We start from the raw sequence: 19,951 nt of genomic DNA, 5'->3' as shown, positions 1-19,951 counted from the left end.
GTTCATTGGCCCGGAGCCCTTCTGTGGCACATCTCCCAGTGTGGTCAGGCGGGCTCTGGGCAAATGGACAGAGACAGAACATAGGAAATACTGGACTTCAAGGCCAGGACATAGCCATTCTAAGGAGCTTATGGAGTATCCTTCGAAGGTAAGAGCGAATGAGCTACTGAGCTTGAACAGAATCCGGCTCAGGAGAGTGACAGGACTCATAACGGGACACTGTCACTTTAGGAAACATCTACATAAACTAAAGCTTGTAGACAGTCCGGTCTGCCGAGGATGTGAATCGGCGAATGAAACTTCTCTGCACATCCTGGGCGAGTGTCCGGGATTTGCACGTAGCAGAATGGCGCTCCTTGGGAGACCCTATTTGGAACCCAAGGAACTGAGAGAAGTGTCAGCAGGGAAGCTTTTGGACTTTATAAAAAGGGCAAATCTACTTGCTGAATAAGACTAGTAGTGGGACGCACAATAGGCCTAATTAGGCCGCAGTGCTATGGGACTTTTCAAAGGACCAACCACTAGATGAAGATGAAGATGAAGAAGAAGAACACATCACCTCGAACAAGAGAGATTTAGAGAACTGAAAAAGTCGAATTGATGAATCATCCGCCGTATAGCCCTGATTTGGCACCCAATGACTTTTTTATATTCCCACACATCAAAAATAAATTACGTGGTCAACGTTTTTCGACGTCCGAAGAAACGAAATGGAAAAAGTGCTTCGAAAATTGGTGCAATCGTTGCAAAGGAGTATTGATCTTCATGAAGAATATTTTGAAAAACAATATACAATGATTGATTTCTTTTTTGTTCTCTATTCCCGAAATATAACAAGCAACCCTCGTATAAGCAGTAAAGTTGTTCATCAGATCAAAAACAAATAGCTGGATATTTTTTATTTTTATTACACAATTCACTTGTCGAAACTTCATTACATGTTTCGCATAATTCTAAGCAAATTATACTCTGTGCTCGGGACTGAAATACTACAGGGTGTTAGAAGTTTGACTGCCTTAATTTTAACAGGCGATAGAATGCATTAAAATAAACAAAAAAATCATATACGACATGGGTTCTAAACTCAACCATTTCCGAGAAAAAAAATTATCAAAATCTTCAACTTGTTCACCAAGTTCGATTAATTAAGAAATATTGACATAACTGCGTGCATAGAATACCATAAAATACAATGTTTATCACTTTTTTAAAATTCTTTATGCTTAATTTTAAAAAATAATTAGCGTTGTAATAAATTTAAAATTCGATTATTTATGTGAATTTATTAAAGAAATAAACTTATTTATATTTTCATTTTCCAAATTGCATCCCATATTTTTACTTTGAGAATACCTGTGAATGTAAATTTTTGTTGCTTTAAATTTAGTTTGATTTAATTCGGTCGATAGCCAATGTGTGCTACCTGCCCGGGTTTCGAATCCCGCGGTCGGTAGACCGTAGATTAGCTATGCTTGTATGGAGGATTGGCACCCTCTGTGCAGGTATGGTAGGGTGGAAGAATGATGGCTTGGGTCAATGTGAGAGATTGACACCGGTTGGCATTTGACCACCCCCCTAATTAATGAGGTTTTCCAGGTTTCCCTCATTCCTGCACTGAATGGTGGTTAGGGCCTACCAACATAAGTCGTTCCTGGGCGCAAATGTGGCCTGCCTAATAATAATATGCCGCCTCCTCTCCCGCACAAGTCTCTGACTTATGGGCTAATTCTCGTAGTTAGAATGAGAAGTAGAGATATTACCATATTATTATTATTATTTGTGATTTCGCGAATTTGGTTTCTGCAGCTGAAAATTTGAGTTGCCGCAATGTACTTTTTTTGAGCCTATCATATTTCCCAAATTATTTCTTTCGAAATTCAACTCATCCTTCCTATGTTCCAATACAATATGTTTCAGCTGAAACTGCCGGCAGAAAAAAACGAATACCATCGAGAATACCTGAAGGCAGCTCTCGTTAATTCCAGAAGCCAACCGACACGATCAGCAGCACGAAACACGTGTGAATTCCCCGCGACTTCGCCGATGAATAGTCCGTGAATCAATCACGGCTAATAAAAGCATTAATAAATTCATTGGCCATAAATGAGCTTATGTAATGCCTTATTAGGCGATCCATTGAATCTTACGACTCGTTGCGAGCCACGGTGCACCCAGGCCACTAGATCCTGCAAGCTGAATCAAAGCGCTTCGGCCCATAAATGTCCGCGAAATTAAACCAATAGTTATTGTAGATATAATCTTAATTGAATCGCTTCGCCACCAAACATGGCCTCGGGTTGGTATTCCCGGGTGTTGCTTTTTACTGCGGAGGTTTCAGCTTGAAAGAAAGGACGGCAGTTGCAAAATTGCCGCTTTTCTCTGGGGTCATGCAAGGGTTAAACAGATTGTTTTCGGAATGGAAACTACTTATTTGGAATTATTTCAAAACGAGCTTCTACTTCAAGTAGACAGAATCTAAGCTTAACCACGTTGAACTTGATATTATTTTTGTGGTATTTTTTTATGAAGTAAGAAATGTAAACGATGTTGTATTTTATCGGCACATACTTTAAAATTAAACATTATTTCCAACTTAGAACTTTTCTTTTAGTTTTGATAGTTTTGAATGAGACTTCTTTTAAATAAGATAAAAATAATATGTATTAGCTGAAGCAAAGTTTAAACTGAGTTAATCGAACATCTAATACAGACATTGTTTTATTTACAATCTTTTTTTATATAATTTCTAGTGTAAGCTTTTGTAATTGTCTGTGCGATCTGTACTGTATTGTTCAATTTGAACAATACAGTACATCTACTTTGTAATGAATACAGCCACCACGCTTGTTCAACTTTGAAACATCCCCAGCGTCTTCAAGTATAGTTGCAGATGACTGGCTAAGACGTGGATTGGGCAATCCAAGGTGTCTAACAATTTCGATTAGGCACTGGTAGTGTCAAAATATATACTATTAGTCACTCCCCTTAAAGTCGATCGCACAAACACAAACTGCAGTTAACTTACTGATATCTAATATTGAAGGCTATTCCCATTTTACAAATGAAATATGCAAAACCAACCTGCCCTGTAGTTGTAAATATATTGGAGTAAATAACCATACTTTTTAACTGCGTCTAACCATAGGTCTATCCATACGTGTAAGATAATAAAAGATATTCAACTAACTTTAGCTTTCTAATTCCATTTCCACAGCTCTCTTCAACTCTACTCTCGACAACCCCTTGGATGGATTTAATAAGTTCTTCGCTAATCTCTGTCTAGAGGCTTCTTGCCATCATCGTTGAGCCTTATTCTTCACTATAAGTGCCTTAGTAAACCGTTAGAAATGCCACAGGACAGTTCAGAACCCTGTAACCTGCAAGCTACCAATGCATCCAGACAACATCATTCCAGCATAGACTAGACTGAGTATGAGTTGATTGCTTTTAGATACTACCCGGCTATTGAAGTAAACTGAAGTTAAACAGATGGTTGAATACGGCATATGTAGACTAACATGTTTTTCATTAGCGTCACCTTTAATTGTGAATAGCTGTTTATCTATCCATTGCCACGTATTCGTGATTTAAATTGTCACGTACTTTCAAAAATCAATCTTGGAGCTTTGACCCTTTGATCTTTTTGAAGTTATTAGAATGCCATTTGGTATAAGAAATGCGTTACAAATCTTTCAACGATTTGTCAATGGGGTGGTTTCAGGTTTAGATTTTGCATTTGTCCACCGATATTTTTTATTCAAGTAAATTAATAAAGAAGATATGAAGCATTTAAAGCAATTGTTTGAGAAATAAGCACTCATGGAACAAATATCAATTTTTCAACCTTTGGTTTAATTTCAAAAGAGCATGTAGAAATAATTAAACATTTTACGAAATTTGTCCCGTAGTTGCAGAAATTCCTTCTCGTATAGGTACTTAAATTAGCCACAATTTTTCAAGCTAAAAGATATACAGCGATCAGTGAGTGGTTAAATGATCAAAATTTTTTCATTTTTCTATTACTGCGCGTATCTTTCACGCCCTATTTATAATACGAAATCTGCACTAACTTCAAAATAAAAAATCTCAAAGAAAAAATACTCAAAGAAAATCAAATTTTGTTATCAATACTGTTTCTCGCATGAACGAGGACTTTTTAAGGACATTCTAATTTAGGTCTACAATCATTTGGAGAATATCAACAAAATCAAGAGTTTCCTTTATCAAATATTAAAATTCTCGATTATATGTATCAAAACATTTACACTTTCACATTTTTAAGGATAGACATACAACAATTCGTTGTTACCTTTTTGAGCTCTATATGGCACAGTATGCATAGCGCATTCCTTAATTCCTATACATGCCAGCTTCGAGTCCTTATACAGGTATGTCTTTTTGAAACGTCAGTTTACCATAACCATATAGACAGTATTCTTGCGGTTGTGTAACTCTTGTTTCGTTTTCTCGTCCAACAAGATAGCCCCACGTTGGGCGCCATGTGGCTGTTGTGTACGGCTGGCTTCTGGATTGTCTACCTCCTGGGTGGGTCCTGGCTGTTGAGACCGGTCATCTTCTCCTCTGAGCATCATCATCGGATTCACAATCTGTATGATGGGATGAGAAGGACCGTGTAATCCAACTGAGTGTGTATTAGCTCTGACCGAGAGGTCCTGTGAGAGACGTCTTTGGCAGCGATCCATCTTCCTTGGAAATCTCGAAAGGGTGGTGAAAAATGTATTTTTATTTCCTTCGTCGGCGGTCATAGGGAGGCTGCGGCGCAGGATGTGGTCATCGTCCGATGACACGGGGGACACGGAGGGGACAAATTTTTCGAAAGATCGGTGATTTTCCTAATTCGTTGCCTGGCGCCATTTTGTTGGTGTGGTAGCCGTCTATAGTACGATCGTATACGATGCAAAGTAGAGCAAAAAATTGTCGGTCTTTTATCAAAGGAAAATCGTGTCATCATTTTTAGAAGGCGTAAGATGAACCGTTTCAAATTTAAAATGAAATTGAATGTAAAATCTCAAATACCGCCGCATACGCACTGTGTTCTGGTACTAGCTGTAGTCGGCCAGGTGCATCGAGTGTACGAAGTGGTCGGTTATACGTCAAATACTAACCTGGCGAGCTTGATCGTAGAGCAGGGAACAATAAACAGTGGCGCGTACAGAGGTGAAATGTAATACATATCTGGAATTTAAATAACGAATTGGATTTATAATAAATTACATTTAAAACAAATAGTTTATGAGAATAAAGGGATTTTTGTAGGAACAGGGTTCCAGACGTGAACTGATCTCTTCATCGCACCCCATTACTATTCTTTTTTTTTATAAGGAGAACAAAGTTTCAAAGCAAAAACCTTGTATAACAGATATACTATAAATATTTACAGAATGAAAACAAAATATAAATCCTATGATATGATTCTATCAAATGAAAACATTAACAACAATTCTCTACCAATCTCAACAAAATAAGTTATTTTTCTACCAAACAAGAAATGTTAACAAATTATAAGCAAAATATAAATTCTATGATTTATGTACTGTACGCCAAACTGCATTTTTCTCATCTTCATTTAATATTAATTTCTTCTTTCCACCCCCTTTTTAGGTTTCTTAACGTCTCCTTCAATTTTCTTCTGTCTTAAAATTTTGAAAACAGATAATTCGCTTACTCCAGTATATCTAGAACACATTTCCACCAAACCAGTCTTCAGTTTCATGGGATGATCCTTTTCTAAAGGGTTATAAGACATTTAATATTATCGTTTTTTTTCTGTAACTTAATATAGATTTTTTTGTACCCACAGCAGTACATCCGGCTCGCGAACATCCAGGCACCGCCTCCATTTCTCCATATAACGCGCCATTATTCCATGGCTAGAAATTGGCCTCAATGATTTGGGATCGAGGGGGATTATCCCTCTTAATCCTGCCTCATCTCGTGTAGGCCTGGACAGCCTTCGTAGGTGGGCCCCATCCGTCGTCTACCCCGACCGCAAATGCGGCCGGTGTAGGCGCTTTGTGGGACCTCCTTTTGTCCTGGCTGGGCCCCGCCGGCTAGGGCCCTTTCTTCTGGCGCTCTTCTTGCTCTCCATATAACGACAACAGAGCAATAATAATACAAAAAACTTCACTTCACTAGCACAGAAAATATAATAGCATTCACGATTCACAAACAACAGCCCGAAACACACACACAGCACACAAATAAAACACTAAAAACACTTTTGTTACGGAGCACAAGAAATATGATTTCACTCACAAATTCTCAAATAATAGCGCGAAACACACATATAGCCCGAAAGAAATATAATTGCACTTATAACAGTTATAACCTCACAAATATCGCGAGCGAAAAACACGCAGCACCAATACAACCGAAACGAAACTGACCACGCCAGGCTCGCACGCACGCCGCCGCAAAAAAACACAAGACACAAGTCATATGAGGGAGAATGAAGGGAGTAATAAATGTATTGTTGTCCTGCCGCCCAATGTGCGAAGGAGATGCCTTTGTTTTTCATTTTGTCCTTCATAAATATATAACTGTTAATCCATAATGCATAAAGAAATTATTCAATTTCCAAAACCCCCTATAAAATGTGTTGCACTGATTTCTTTGGCAGGCAGTGATTTATTACTTTGCATCGAATACGATCGTACTATAGGTGTCTTCATACGTTGTATTGAACGGCTTGTAGATGGTGGAAAACCGTTCGTCGCGTTTGGGGAGTTTCGAGCATGTTTTCGAAACATCCGCGAGTTTCGATGCTTGCTCTTTTTCTACTTGAAGAACTGCTTGGACGTGTTGTGGTAGCCTGCGTTTGATGCATTTGTGTGAGGAATACGAGTTTTGAGCGTTTCGAAACATTGGTAAATTCTGAAGTTCTACGACAGTATTAAGAAACATAATTGAACATCACTTTAAAAAATCTAGAAATGTTTGTCGTTACAGTAAGTGACGTTTCAGAGATTTACTAGAATGATTTGTAACATTTTTTTTTATAAAAAACAGAAAGAAAAAGAAGAAAAAGTACTTTTTGTAATCGTCCACACCACAAATCGCGCGTAGATCTGATACAGAGTAACTAATTGATGTATGTTTTATTGCAGGATGTGGTGGCTAGCGTTATCGCTGGTATGGTGGTGCGGCACGTCGGCCATCCCGTCTCCGGGCCCGGACGAATGGAAATGTCCGGAGATAACAGAACAGCCGGTGGTGGAGTGCAGCTGCGACATGCCGCACACCCTGAGGTGTACGGGCGACCGGACAGCCATGAAAATTATAGGTCTGTAAAAAAATAATCTAGTAATTGCAATTTTAGATAAAACAAGTAACATTAACATTAGCGGTAGCATTGCAAAACGTATTTGAGGACTTATTATACATTTTTTTTCGTATATTCAGGTATATATCAATCGCCATCTACTATGGTTTCTAGACGCAGAAGAAGGACGCCCATATTTTTGTATAGGGTGTAAGTAGGTAAAGCCCGTATCGACAGATTTTCTGGGGTGCTATTCTCGAGTCTTCATATATTTGAAGATCACACGTTTATGACGTTGATGCGAAGGAAAATTATAAAAGTATATTCTTGACTGTTTAATTAGAGGTCGTATGCGCAAAATATAACTCGCTTTTATACGATTGGTGTAAACCATTCGAATTGTCGTAAACAAACATAAAAACCATAAAAAGTATAGGTTAGTTTTGAAATTAAGGGTTGATGATGTTTATGTAAGATACAAATATTCAAAATAATTAACGTTTTGACATTTTGGTACTTTGGAAATATATACTCTCTTGTCTTTTACATAGCATGTAACTAACCTAAATGGATGAATTAATCAACATATTTCTAATCGAAGAATTACAGCAAATTGAAAATGCTGCTGGAGGTCGAGAAGAAACTGCAGGTTATGACAGGGACCCTTTAAGAGAATTAGGTAATGAAGAGTTTAGAAAAATATTTAGATTATCGAAAGAGTTATTTGAATACCTTATTGAAATTCTGGAGCCATATTTGAGACCTAAAATTCGTCCATTAGATTTGGACATATCATTAAAGGTACATGTACCAATCTCTAACCCATTATTACGATGTTGCCAAATAACATCATTCGAACGTTGCGAATACTCGTACGAATAGAACTTGAGAATACCTAATATAATTACCATTCGCAAAGTAACTCTTTGCAATATGAAGATATGATCGAAAATATATTTTTTGGAAACTTGAACACCCTGTATCTTGAATACCACATCCCCCAGGAAAAAAGATTATAGAGCAAACTCTACTTATACCAATCTATCCCTGCAGTTTATGTGTTTAAAGTGAAATCACCCTGTATATTTCTTAAAAGTCCACCCCTTTTTACTTTTAGAATCGACAACTCTGGCTGATAAAAATTGAAACCCATAGTACAGGGTGTTAAAAAAAGAGTGTAAAATATTTCAGGAGGTAATAGTATGAACCAAAATAAGCAGAAAAGTCTTAATAAACATGGGTCCGCAAAGTAACGGTTGCGGAGATATGGACCACTATTAGTTTTTGAAACATTTTATTTTATTAGGAATAAACCGACAAAGGAAGCTTTTAACAAACAAAAAACAAAGTTACAGAAGATGTTCAAAGTGCCCTCCGTCCATTTCCAAGCAGGCACGACATCTTCGTCTCAACGATATTCGAACTCTTTCGAAAACACCCTCCTTGGTTTGGGTTTCTTGACACTTTTGATTAATCCGTAGCTGCAGCTCTTCCAGGCTATTTACAGGAGTACCTACCGTACACTAATGTCTTCAAATATCCCCAAACAAAGAAATCTAGAGGGTTCAGATCAGGCGATCTTGGAGGCCATAAAACAGGTCCGGCCCTTAGTACCCATCTATGTGGAAAAGTTTGGTGTAAATGCTCTCTAACGGCCATGGAAAAATGAGCTGGAGCACCATCATGCTGGAACCACATTTGTTGCCTCCGATTCAAAGGAATGTCTTCCAAAAACTCATACAGTGTGTTCTGCAGAAAGTTGAGGTAAGCAGCGCCTGTTAATCGGTTTGGTAAAACAACAGGACCTAGAAACCTGTCACCTACAATACCCATCCAAATGTTTAATGAAAAACATACCTGATGTCCAGATTCTATTAGAGCATGAGGATTTTCGTCGGCCCAAATATGCATATTGTGAAAATTAAACACTCCATTTCTTGTGAACCCGGCCTCATCAGTAAAAAGAATGTTTGCAAGAAAACGAGGGTCTTCAGCATCATGACGTAGAAACCAGCGGCAAAAAACCAAACGTACTTGATGATAATTTATTGGATTTAAGGCCTGTACTCGTTGCACATGGTATGGATAAAGCAGTTGCTCGTGAAGGATTCTCCAAACAAGAGGACCACTAATTCCACCTCGGCTGATATTCTCCGCACACTCGTACCTGGATTCTGCCAGTCCTAGAATTTCTTCTTCTGCTCTAGGAGTGGATACCCACCTTGGTCTTCCGGATAAATGGCACTGTTTGCTCAAGGAACCGGTATCACGCAATCTTTGGTGAATTCTTCCAAACATGCGTTGTGAAGGAATCTGGCGATTTGGATAAGCGTCAACATAAAGACGTCGCGCTTCGGTGGCGTTCCCATTAGCACGACCATACATGAAATGCATGTCTGTTAATTCTGCGTTAGAGTAACCAGCCACAGCGAAAGAAAACTTATACACTGAGAACAACTGTCAAATACGTACCGTTTATTTCACTAAACATCAACCAACTATTATAAGAAAATACACAACGTTTTTGCAAAATAAAAAAAGGGGCTAAAAAACAAAACATTCTATATCTCCGCAACCGTTACTTTGCGGACCCATGTTTATTGAGACTTTTCTGCTTATTTTGGTTCATACTATTACCTCCTTAAATATTTTACACTCTTTTTTTAACACCCTGTATTATTTAGAAAAAAAACATAAATTTGGGTTTATATAGTTGATAATTATTTAAATATTTCATAATAGATACGTTCCTTTAATGTCTTTTTGTTTTACTGCATATCACATCAAAACATTGATTAAAATTCTTTTTATTACTTGTGTACAATATGATTCGAATTCTATGTTTGCTGCTAATACCTACGTCCCTGAAGTGTTCCTACACTTACAACGAAAATTGCATTCAATAATCCCTGAAGAAATCCTTAAAAATAGGAGTAAGCGGAGAATTTAAAAAGCGATTAGTAGAATCATTTCCGTAATGGTGCTTTGGAGCACTACTTCCAATTGTGCTGCAGGATAGGAGTATGAAACAGTTTTTTGTTGTCAAAAATTTTGTTACATCATGCAAGTTCCGATAATATTCTTTACATTATTTATGAAAAAAGTTATTATGCAAGACATAACGTAAAAAAAATCACATTTAAGAAGATATCTGAGAAATTATTTGACAGGTTAATAAAATTGGCTAAAGATAAAAATTTTCTGAATAGAGATACCGTCGCTTCAAGTCATACAATTAGGAAGTCAATGAATATTTTCGAAATGAGATCAATTTATTTCATTTTTAGCATTGTATTTTAAATAAAACGTATTTTCCACTTTATTCCAGGAATGAGTCATTTTAGTGTTATTTCTTAGTATAAAATAAGATTATTATACAGCTGAACGAACTGAACATAATTCTTAAATCTGTTCATCAAACAAAAAATATACAGGGTGTCCTACAATGATCATAGAACAACTGCAACTGTACAAAATTTAATGTAGTAATATTAATACTTTGAATTATCCAAGAAGGTTATTTGCTCTTCATTTATATCAGACTAACCAATTATATTTCTATATTATTACAAAATAATGATTTTTTAGAATACAATTTTTTTTTTTCGCCGATCGACATTGAAGGCGTAGTTTTAGTGACAGCTGTCGAGCACTAAAATGTCACTTTTGCTGCCTAGGCATTAGAATTATTTTTACTGCCGCTCAATTAAAAATTAAAATTTGTTCTTTAACGAAAGTAATTTTACTTGTTGTAAACATTTATAGTGAAATAAGAACAGCCTGTAAGGGATATCCCTTATCCTGTTTGTTTTGAAACATTTACTTCGTCTATGTCTATGTTGAAGTGTTTTCACTAGTCGATGGTTTACGAACTATTGAATCCTCCAAATTGGTTGAATTATTTAAAAAATCTCTTCCAGCACCTGATGTACTTGCAGTAGGGAAAATTCCTCCTCCTCCTCAATCAGCTATCGTTGAAGATTTCCATCCACCATGCATTTTTAAAGTTGTGATATCAGCTCCTAAACTTTTAATAGTGTAGCTGAAGTTCTAGGGAAACAATGTCCGGTATATTCGTGTCCATCCTTCAATCTGAGAAACGTAGCAACTTGTTTTGGCATTTTTCCAAATGTATGAATCCTATTATTTGGTTATATGCTTTACCATTTGAATATTTTTAAAAAAATCTGTTACTATCTATTTATGTAAGTCTTGCGGTTCTATATTTCCGATGTATGTCTAAATATTCGCTTACAATAAAATATTTTTTTTCTTTGTTTTTGTAGTTGGCAGAATGATCAGCAATCTATTTCCCATATCTTCAATATCTCCAATTTTTATTTAAAGTAATTCATCACATCACACGCCCCAGAAATGGCAAAAATCATTACCACCTGATATAATAGTCAGTATTCTTCTTTTAAAAAAATATTTTGTTTGTACCTAAATACGTATCATCAGGAGCCTCTATTAGAAATTTTTTAATTCGTTCATTTTCTAAAATGTAAGATTTTTTAGCACGATATCCATGATTGTCGTTTCAAGAATTCTTTTAATTTTATATACTTTCCAATATCGATGTTGTTGTAGACATTCAAAGTAGCTCTGAGCATCGCATATATTGACCATAATGAAGATTTCATACTATTTCTTAATTCAGAAAAATATACCAATAGTAAGGGACACCGGGCTACTTGTCGCAGATTTGGTATTAATTAATTTTATAAGTTGTTTTTGGAACTTTTTACAAATAAATATGTTCATAAGATTTTTGTATGGGCCCAAAATTTACATTTCGTATTTTACCAATCTATTGTGGATAAACTGTAAAGACCACGGCATACGAGGCAAAACGTTTCTTCATCAAAGGAGGTTACTTCTTCCCTAACATTTCTTTTTTTTGCTTAACAATGCTTTTGCTATTTAGTGAGTAGTTTTCCTCAAGAAAAACTTTTCTTTTAACTTGTAATTGGTCGATCTCTAAGCTTAACTGCTCCTGCTGTCATCATAACATCTGAACTAACGGGTGCTCGTTCAGTTTTCCTTTTATATGTTCTTACCATCTGCAATGCATATAAAATAACGTGTTCCTATTATATTTCATTAGACCTATTTTAAGATAAATTAAAATATTTTAGAAATACCCGTTGTATAGTGTATCTCTATGTATTTAAAATCTTCCAATATGAACGTTTTACCAACCACGTAGTTGTTTATGAGGCAAGTTGTTGCACGACAACTTGCCCCATAAACAATGCGACAAATTACCCCCACTTGACAAAATATTGGTTATATCTAATTAATTTTATATATGATTAATAAACATATTTAAAAATATCACATCATATTACGTACATCCTAAGTTATAATTATATATAAAATTTGCTTACCTTAACGTTCAATAACGGGCATAACACTTAAATTATTCTTAACACGAAAATGTACGACGTGCGCACTAGTTCTTATATCTACCGTACGGTGCTGCCATCTTAGCGGTTTGAGTTCAAACTCAGGGAAGATAAAGAAGGGATCTGTAATTAACTTGTGATAGAGATTTATAGGCCAATGTTTTCTAATTTCGGAATTATAGTAACTGCGACAATTTACCCCTGCGACAACAAGCCCCGGTGTCCCCTACATTTTCTGAAAAAGACATATAATGTTAATCTCAAGTTGCTAATCAATGAATGTTTGCTGAATGTATGTATATCTTCTTCGATTTTTCTGATAATAAATTACACTCTATTTGAATTGCCAATTCAGTAATTTCTGGCGGAGTTAATGTTAATTCTTCCATCTCAAATAATAAATAGTTATTTTTATGGATTTAAATAGGAACAATATGGCGATTGCTGTGTATTTACGTTATTTACTTAATAACGCTCCCCTCATAGCAACCACATACGTCCTGATGCAATTATTATTATTATTCATGAAAGAAGTATAATACTATGTATTTTAATAATATAAAATAAATAGATTTGTATGCTATTATGATAAAATTAAATTTGATCGGCAAAAAAATTAAGTGTTTAACTTAGCAGCAAAGTATAAGATTTATTATTATATTATTATAATATCGGCTATTAAGTACCGGCAGCGGCATTAAATCTTATACCTACTTTAGTGCCTAGTTAAACAAATAACTATTGTCAAATGAAAATTAATTTAATTTCCCAACAGGTAGTAACGGATCGATTTATATTATTATAAACGTCAAATGAATTTATAGTAAATGTCAAAATTTTTACTCGCTTTTTCGTCAATATTAACAATATTTCGATGTTTTCGAAAAAGTATTTCTTGATACATAGTTGCGAAGTCGCTTTTGCATTCTCGCACGTTTATTTTTCTGTGCTCGCTGACATTAGCAAAAAAACTTTCCACCCTTGAATATAAAAGCGATACTTCGCGACCTAGAATCAGAAATAACTATTTCTGACGTCTTTACGACCCCGCTCAAGTTTTCTAGTATCCTGTAAAATCTGTACTTCCGACTAAAATCCATTTGCCTGAACTTCTGCGATGCGGAACACGAGTAAAACGTCGGAATCAAAGCGCCCACGTCCTAATCCACCCATTTACTTGCTTCCAGGCCGCACGTTGCGTTCCCTCAACGCGGCCACCGTGTCCCTGTTGGACTGCACCGTACAGAACGTGACCGCAATTTCGGAGCCGCTTCTGGAGGGAGTGGCTCTCCACGGACTAGTCGTCTCTTCCGGTGAAATCAAAGAGATACACCAAACGGCCTTCAAGGGACTGGCGGCACCTCTGCAGGCCCTCGGCCTACCCAATAATCAGCTAATATCCGTGCCCACTCAGGCGCTAATGTCGCTCCCGGAGCTGGATCGACTGGACCTGTCCGGGAATAAGATGAAGTCGCTGGATGCGGGCTCTTTTAAGGTGGGTTGTTCATAGAATATTAGTACAGTTTTTTGCTTGGAAGTTTTTTTTATGGCGGTTTTGTCCTGTTTATGTTTTCTAGAACAAAACAAAAACAAAACTGAAACAAACCCAAAACTCTTCCATCAAGCGGGCTACATTTTGTTCGAGTTTTGTTTTTGTTTTCAGTCCTTTTCCACTGGTTGTCGCGAGGAAGTCAGAACACATTTTTCCAATAACCAGCCAACATAATTTTTTTATTCTTAGTTATGGCTGGTTTATACTGAAGTCCTTGGAAAAAAAGTGTGTCTACAGAGTGTCCCACCTCGGACTCCATCGATGGATATCTGGGAAACCGCTCTAAGGATTTTTTTGAAATTCTGATGGTGTGATACGGACCGTGGGGTCCACCAAGTTAAAATATTTTCAATGTCATCGTACTTCCGGTTACACCGGAAGTCGATACTAACTTTCTTACTTTAAATGGAACCCCCTGTATATTATTGAATTTTTGAAAACATCATCCATTTTTAAGTTGAAAACATATAGCACACTCCATACTTAGGACTGACCGTTTTAGACGAACGGTACACCTCTAAAAAGATGCTTAGAAAATCAAGGTCACCGACTGCGAGGAGAGGCCAGGATGAAACCTTTTTAACCGATGCATTGAGTTATTGCGAACAAAATAACCTAAGTAACGTCTTTGTGTCCGAGTGGCAGGTAATTTGTTAATAACAAAAAAGTTGCAAAATAAAAATATTGCAAAAAACGCTCTGCAAACAATCGCTATACAGTGTAGGAAAGTACCGATGGTCTATAGCGATACGTAGGGGTGGCGCGTGGGCACTAGCGGCCGAAATTCAACTGCAAATTTAACTGGTAAAAATAGGGGCGGGTTTAAAAAAAATACTACATTAAAGTATAAGTCTCGAGAAGTATTTTGCGCTTTTAAACGTTCCGAAAGCTTTGGTAGGAGCTGAGATATGAATTTTTAAAGTTGGCAACTTTTAGCCATTTTTCGACCTTAAATCGCCCCTAGCTCGAAAAGGAAGCGTTCTACGAAAAAATGTCAAGACAAAAAGTGTTTATTTTTGCCCAATGTAAATTTGCAGAGCGTTTTTTGCAATATTTTTATTTTGTAACTTTTTTGTTAATAACAAATTACCTGCCATTCGATTACAAAAGGTTTCATCCTGGCCTCTCCTCGTGGTCCGTCACCTTGATTTTCTAAGCATCTTTTTAGGGGTGGACCGATCGTCTATTTCCGAGATATTTCGATTTTTAAACAAAAATTGACAGATGCAGACCGTCAGAAAAATTTAGTTTTCCCGTTTTATTTTTTTGTGCAAATTGGATATTTTGTAGAGAAAGACCTACTTTATCGAATTTGACACGAAATTTTCGAGTTTTTATACAGGGTGGTCAAAAAAATTATCGAATATGAAGTTCAGAATATGTGGAAAATTCGAAATTTTTAGATGGAAACCCCTAATATTTTTGCAATAATAACAGGGGTCTCCATTTAAAATAAAAAAGTTAGTATCAACTTTCGGTATAACCGGTAATACGATGACCTTGAAAATATTTTAGCTTGGTAGGCTCCACAGTCCGTATCACGCCATCACAATTTAAAAAAAATCCTTCGAGCGTTTCCCAGATATCCATCGATGGAGTTCGTGGTATATGTACGGTTAAACTGTTTACTTGGTTAATTTGTATCCTAGCCAAGTAAACACTTTAACCGTACGCATCTATATTTTTTAATAGCTATAATTCATTAATGATTAAAATATTGTTTTTGGGAAGAAGAAAACGCCAACATAGATATTGGGTTGGATCACTTAAATATAAAACACAACACGACCGTTTCCACTAAATAGACTTGAGTTTCAAAACACGTCGAAACCTTTTGATGTGACCGCTTTCGAGCGGGACCCGAAAAACATAACTCCAACTGTCGAAAAACACGCCAGTCTTCAAAAAGTTTGCGAAAAGTTACAGTTTTGTTTTATTCGACACAAGGTTGTGTTTTGTTTTTGTTTTGTCCGTTTAGTGGAAAACCGCCTTTTTGAAGCGGGACCCGAAAAACAAGACTCCAACTGTCGCAAAACACGCCAGTCTTCAAAAAGTTTGCGAAAAGTTAGTTTTGTTTTATTCGACACAAGTTTGTGTTTTGTTTTTGTTTTGTCCCTTAAGTGGATAAAAATTGATATCTGAAGAAAGTGTTGCCAGTTCCAAATATTGAATGAACATGTACATACATGCTTACATCTACATTTATCACAATTTTCACTTAATTGATAAAGTGCATGTCTAAACGGGATGATAAATTAGATAACTAATGTATTAAAATAAAATTGCAAAGTGTTTATTAATTTTTTGTTGAAATAAAATACCTAATAACATATTACACATATTTAATTTTACATTTTTTATATTATTAGGAGTTTTACTAAAATTTTGATTAATCGATTTTATGTGGTAGGTAGTAAATTCGCAGAATTACAAGTTACTTTATTAAACAGTCCAAAGGAAAATTTGGACAGGGATGTTGAACTGGAGGTACATCTTTACAAAAATTATAAATGGTGTTTCCTGGGTAGTTACAAATACAATTATCAATCAAATTTGTTATCTAACTGAGTAATGAATATAGAAAATATGTCATTTTAGGGATAGTAAACTTCCAAAAGGTGTTACACTAGTTATATAAATTTTGTACCAACTTTTCCAAACACCCCGTATATTAAAAGCTAAATTGAATAAACCTTTGTGTTAAAAGCATCAGTCAAGATTTCGAGATAATTTTTGTTATTACCTAACAAAAAATAAAATACATACAACAAATAGGTGAAGTTTTTAATAGATGCGATTTTTACTGATGGTAACGAAGCATCAATTACTTCAACTTTTAGTAATCCCACTATCCGCGTCATTGTACAATACGCATCGATCAATTTATTCCATACGTATCTAGCGGCACCCTTATGCCTGCCCTGTCGGTCTGCTGGGGGGCGTTGGCCGTCCATTTCATTGCCGTTTATGCTTGTGTGAGTGAGTTTGGCACTTTGCTTGTTTTTTGGCAGCCAGTAGCATTGTACAGGGTCATAAAGCCCCCATGGTTCATCTGCCGTTACGTGAGAGCGATAAAGAAAGTCATAGAAATCCGTGCGATAGAAACAGATGGCTATAATGAAGGCGTCTAATAGTCACCGCCCGTTGCGCCCTTCCACAAATAAGATCCACTTCTTATTTGTGGAAGGGCGAAATGGGCGTTGACTATTAGACGCCTTCATTATAGGCATCCTTGTCTATCACATGGATTTCTATGGCTTACTTTATCGCTCTCACGTAACTTCTGATAGACCATCGGTACTTTCCTACACTGTATACAGGCTGTTACTTCTATATAGTTCACTTTTTCTTTACCTAATTAAATGCATCAAATTTTGCATTCCGTAGATTTATCTTAAATAATGTAAACTAGCACTTTTTGACGAAAATTACTTTTTATATCGAATATAAATCCATTGAAATTATTTAGATCCATAAGAAGATCTTGTTTAAAGCAGCTTGAAGCTCCATCTTAAGATGTGACTATGAAAACAATCCTAATTCGTTCCATCAAGGAAATGAACGACTATAATACGTTTTCAGCATAGCTTAACTGAAGCGAGACCTTAATTCTTGCAACAATCTCCGCACTTAAGGGAGCTCCAGTCAGTAAAAATAAAACTATTCAAAAGCTGGATCGCTGCAATGGCACGGATTTATCTTATGTTTTTTTTCAATAATTTTATTTTTTTAAACTTTTGTTAACCAACAAATTAATGTCAAAGTTCGTAGCATGGTTAATTAATTAGTAAGGATTAACATAATTTCTGTGCTTTAAAAAATTACACTTATGTGCAATATTTTAAGTATTTCTTGGATGCAATTAAAATAGTTTTCGAATAATCCTTAAAGCAAATAAAGCATTCGGGAAAACGCTAAGTTTTAAGGGTTTGAAACTTTTCTAAAAGCTGCAGCTGAACAGTTTTTAAGTTCAATTAATTATATGACTCCGCAACTCCTTAGCGCGGTTGTTCATAAATCTTAAGTTTATAGTGCACTGCTTGACATATCACTAGGCTATAAAATCTCTATTATCTGGAGAACAGAAAACATTGGATGTTGCCTCTATTACATCTACCTAAATCGTGTATTTTTTTTAAAGTTGAGCAAATTATTATTTTCTCTCCTCTCTCATCATTAAATATCATCGAGAATAGTCAACATAAAATTGAATGTACGTAGTGGTTCTAAGGCTTTTACGGCTTGTGCTGATATTTAAAGAATCATAGTTTTCTGGGTTGCTATCTTGTGGCCTATGCAGAGATATATAGACATAGCTTTAGACTTCAAAATTAGTTTCACGTTTGGTATAAAACCATGTTGCCATCCAGCATGAAATATAACTAAACGCTGTCCTTTTGATACATGTTTTCGGAGCTTTCATCACACCAAGCCTTTTCATGAGTGAATAATAAATGTACTGTCATCCATATAAACAATTGGCCCACCATAGTACGGTATTGATTCATTATTCTTTAAAAACTTCAGTCTTGGATGCCATGACGTTCCAATATAATCGAAGAGAATTAAGCTCAAAACCGTCGAGATATGGCTGTTGCTTGAAATAGATATTAGTAAAAATCGGTCGGAAATAATATATACAATGAAAATATAAGTTTGTGCTAAGAAAAAGAGTTGTGCTATTTGCAGGAAAAATTACATTCTCACATTTTCCAATATAACTTTTTAAATATGCAGTTTACAGAAAAAACTATTACTGATGTTTGTTATGAAATTTGCTACAAGATTGAATTGTTTGATAGCCGCCCTTATTATATTTCTGTTGCTAGATGGCCAAAACAGCGTAAGAAAATGATAAAAATCGAGGTAATTTTGAAGCGTTCAACTGACAGGTAAGAAATTGTCCAATTCTACTATAAATGTAGATGTAAGTATTTTAAAGTATTACAAAACGAAATCCCAAAATCCGATCCAAATCGGTCTGATAGTTTTGGCATGAGACAATTTGTTACTAAATATACAGGCTGTTACAAATTCGCTTCTCACTACAGGGATCTCTGAAACGGTAAGAGGTACGAAGTAGCTAAATGGGGGCAAAGTTGCGTAATCAGGGGACCAACATTATGCCTCTAAAAAATCAAGGCTAACATGATTAGTTTTCGAAATATTTGAAAAGAACCGAAATTTCGGAAATCCGTTTTTGTTTGTGACGTTTGAATCTGGTTCGGCCTAAGACAGTACAGTATTGTGGGTCATGCTTGCAAAAAATGTAATAAAATTTCCAGGGTCGTATTTAAAAGAATGAAGTTGATGATGGTTCTGGAAAAACGAAACGTTACATATAAAAATTGATTATGTCATTCGATAGAGGGCAAAAAGTGCCCATGAGAAAGTGTTCTTCTTTTTTCAATATCGCCTCAAACAAGGCTGAAATGAAACAAAAACGGATTTCCAAAATTTCGGTTTTTTTCAATGTTGGTCCCCTGATTACGCAACTTTGCCCCCATTTAAGCTACTTCGTACCTCTTACCGTTTTCGAGATCCCTGTAGTGAGAAGCGAATTTGTAACAGCCTGCACGCGCTAAATGTCGTTATTTTTTTGCGGCAGTGCTGGGGTTAAAGTTAGACATTTTAATTGGCGTTGATTTTTTAACACATAATTGAGCCCCTTAACTCACATATAGAATAGTTTTGGAGCAATAACGAACA

At 35.9% G+C, this 19,951-nt stretch overlaps 1 protein-coding gene across 1 annotated transcript in view; it reads left to right on the top strand.

Moving 5' to 3' along the window:
• The window catches only part of LOC108917705, a 235,223-nt gene that overhangs the window by 198,303 nt on the left and 16,969 nt on the right, over nt 1-19,951 (top strand). The window contains exons 2-3 of the mRNA XM_018724441.1: nt 7,128-7,303; nt 13,878-14,185. Of these exons, the coding sequence (XP_018579957.1) occupies nt 7,129-7,303; nt 13,878-14,185 (483 nt within the window). The 5' untranslated portion in view covers nt 7,128. The remainder of the gene's footprint in view (nt 1-7,127; nt 7,304-13,877; nt 14,186-19,951) is intronic.

Source organism: Anoplophora glabripennis, unplaced genomic scaffold, assembly GCF_000390285.2.
Source record: "Anoplophora glabripennis isolate ALB-LARVAE unplaced genomic scaffold, Agla_2.0 scaffold61, whole genome shotgun sequence".
Lineage (NCBI taxonomy): Eukaryota > Metazoa > Arthropoda > Insecta > Coleoptera > Cerambycidae > Anoplophora > Anoplophora glabripennis.
Note: the sequence above shows the minus strand (reverse complement) of the source record. Positions and strands in the feature narration are given on the sequence as shown.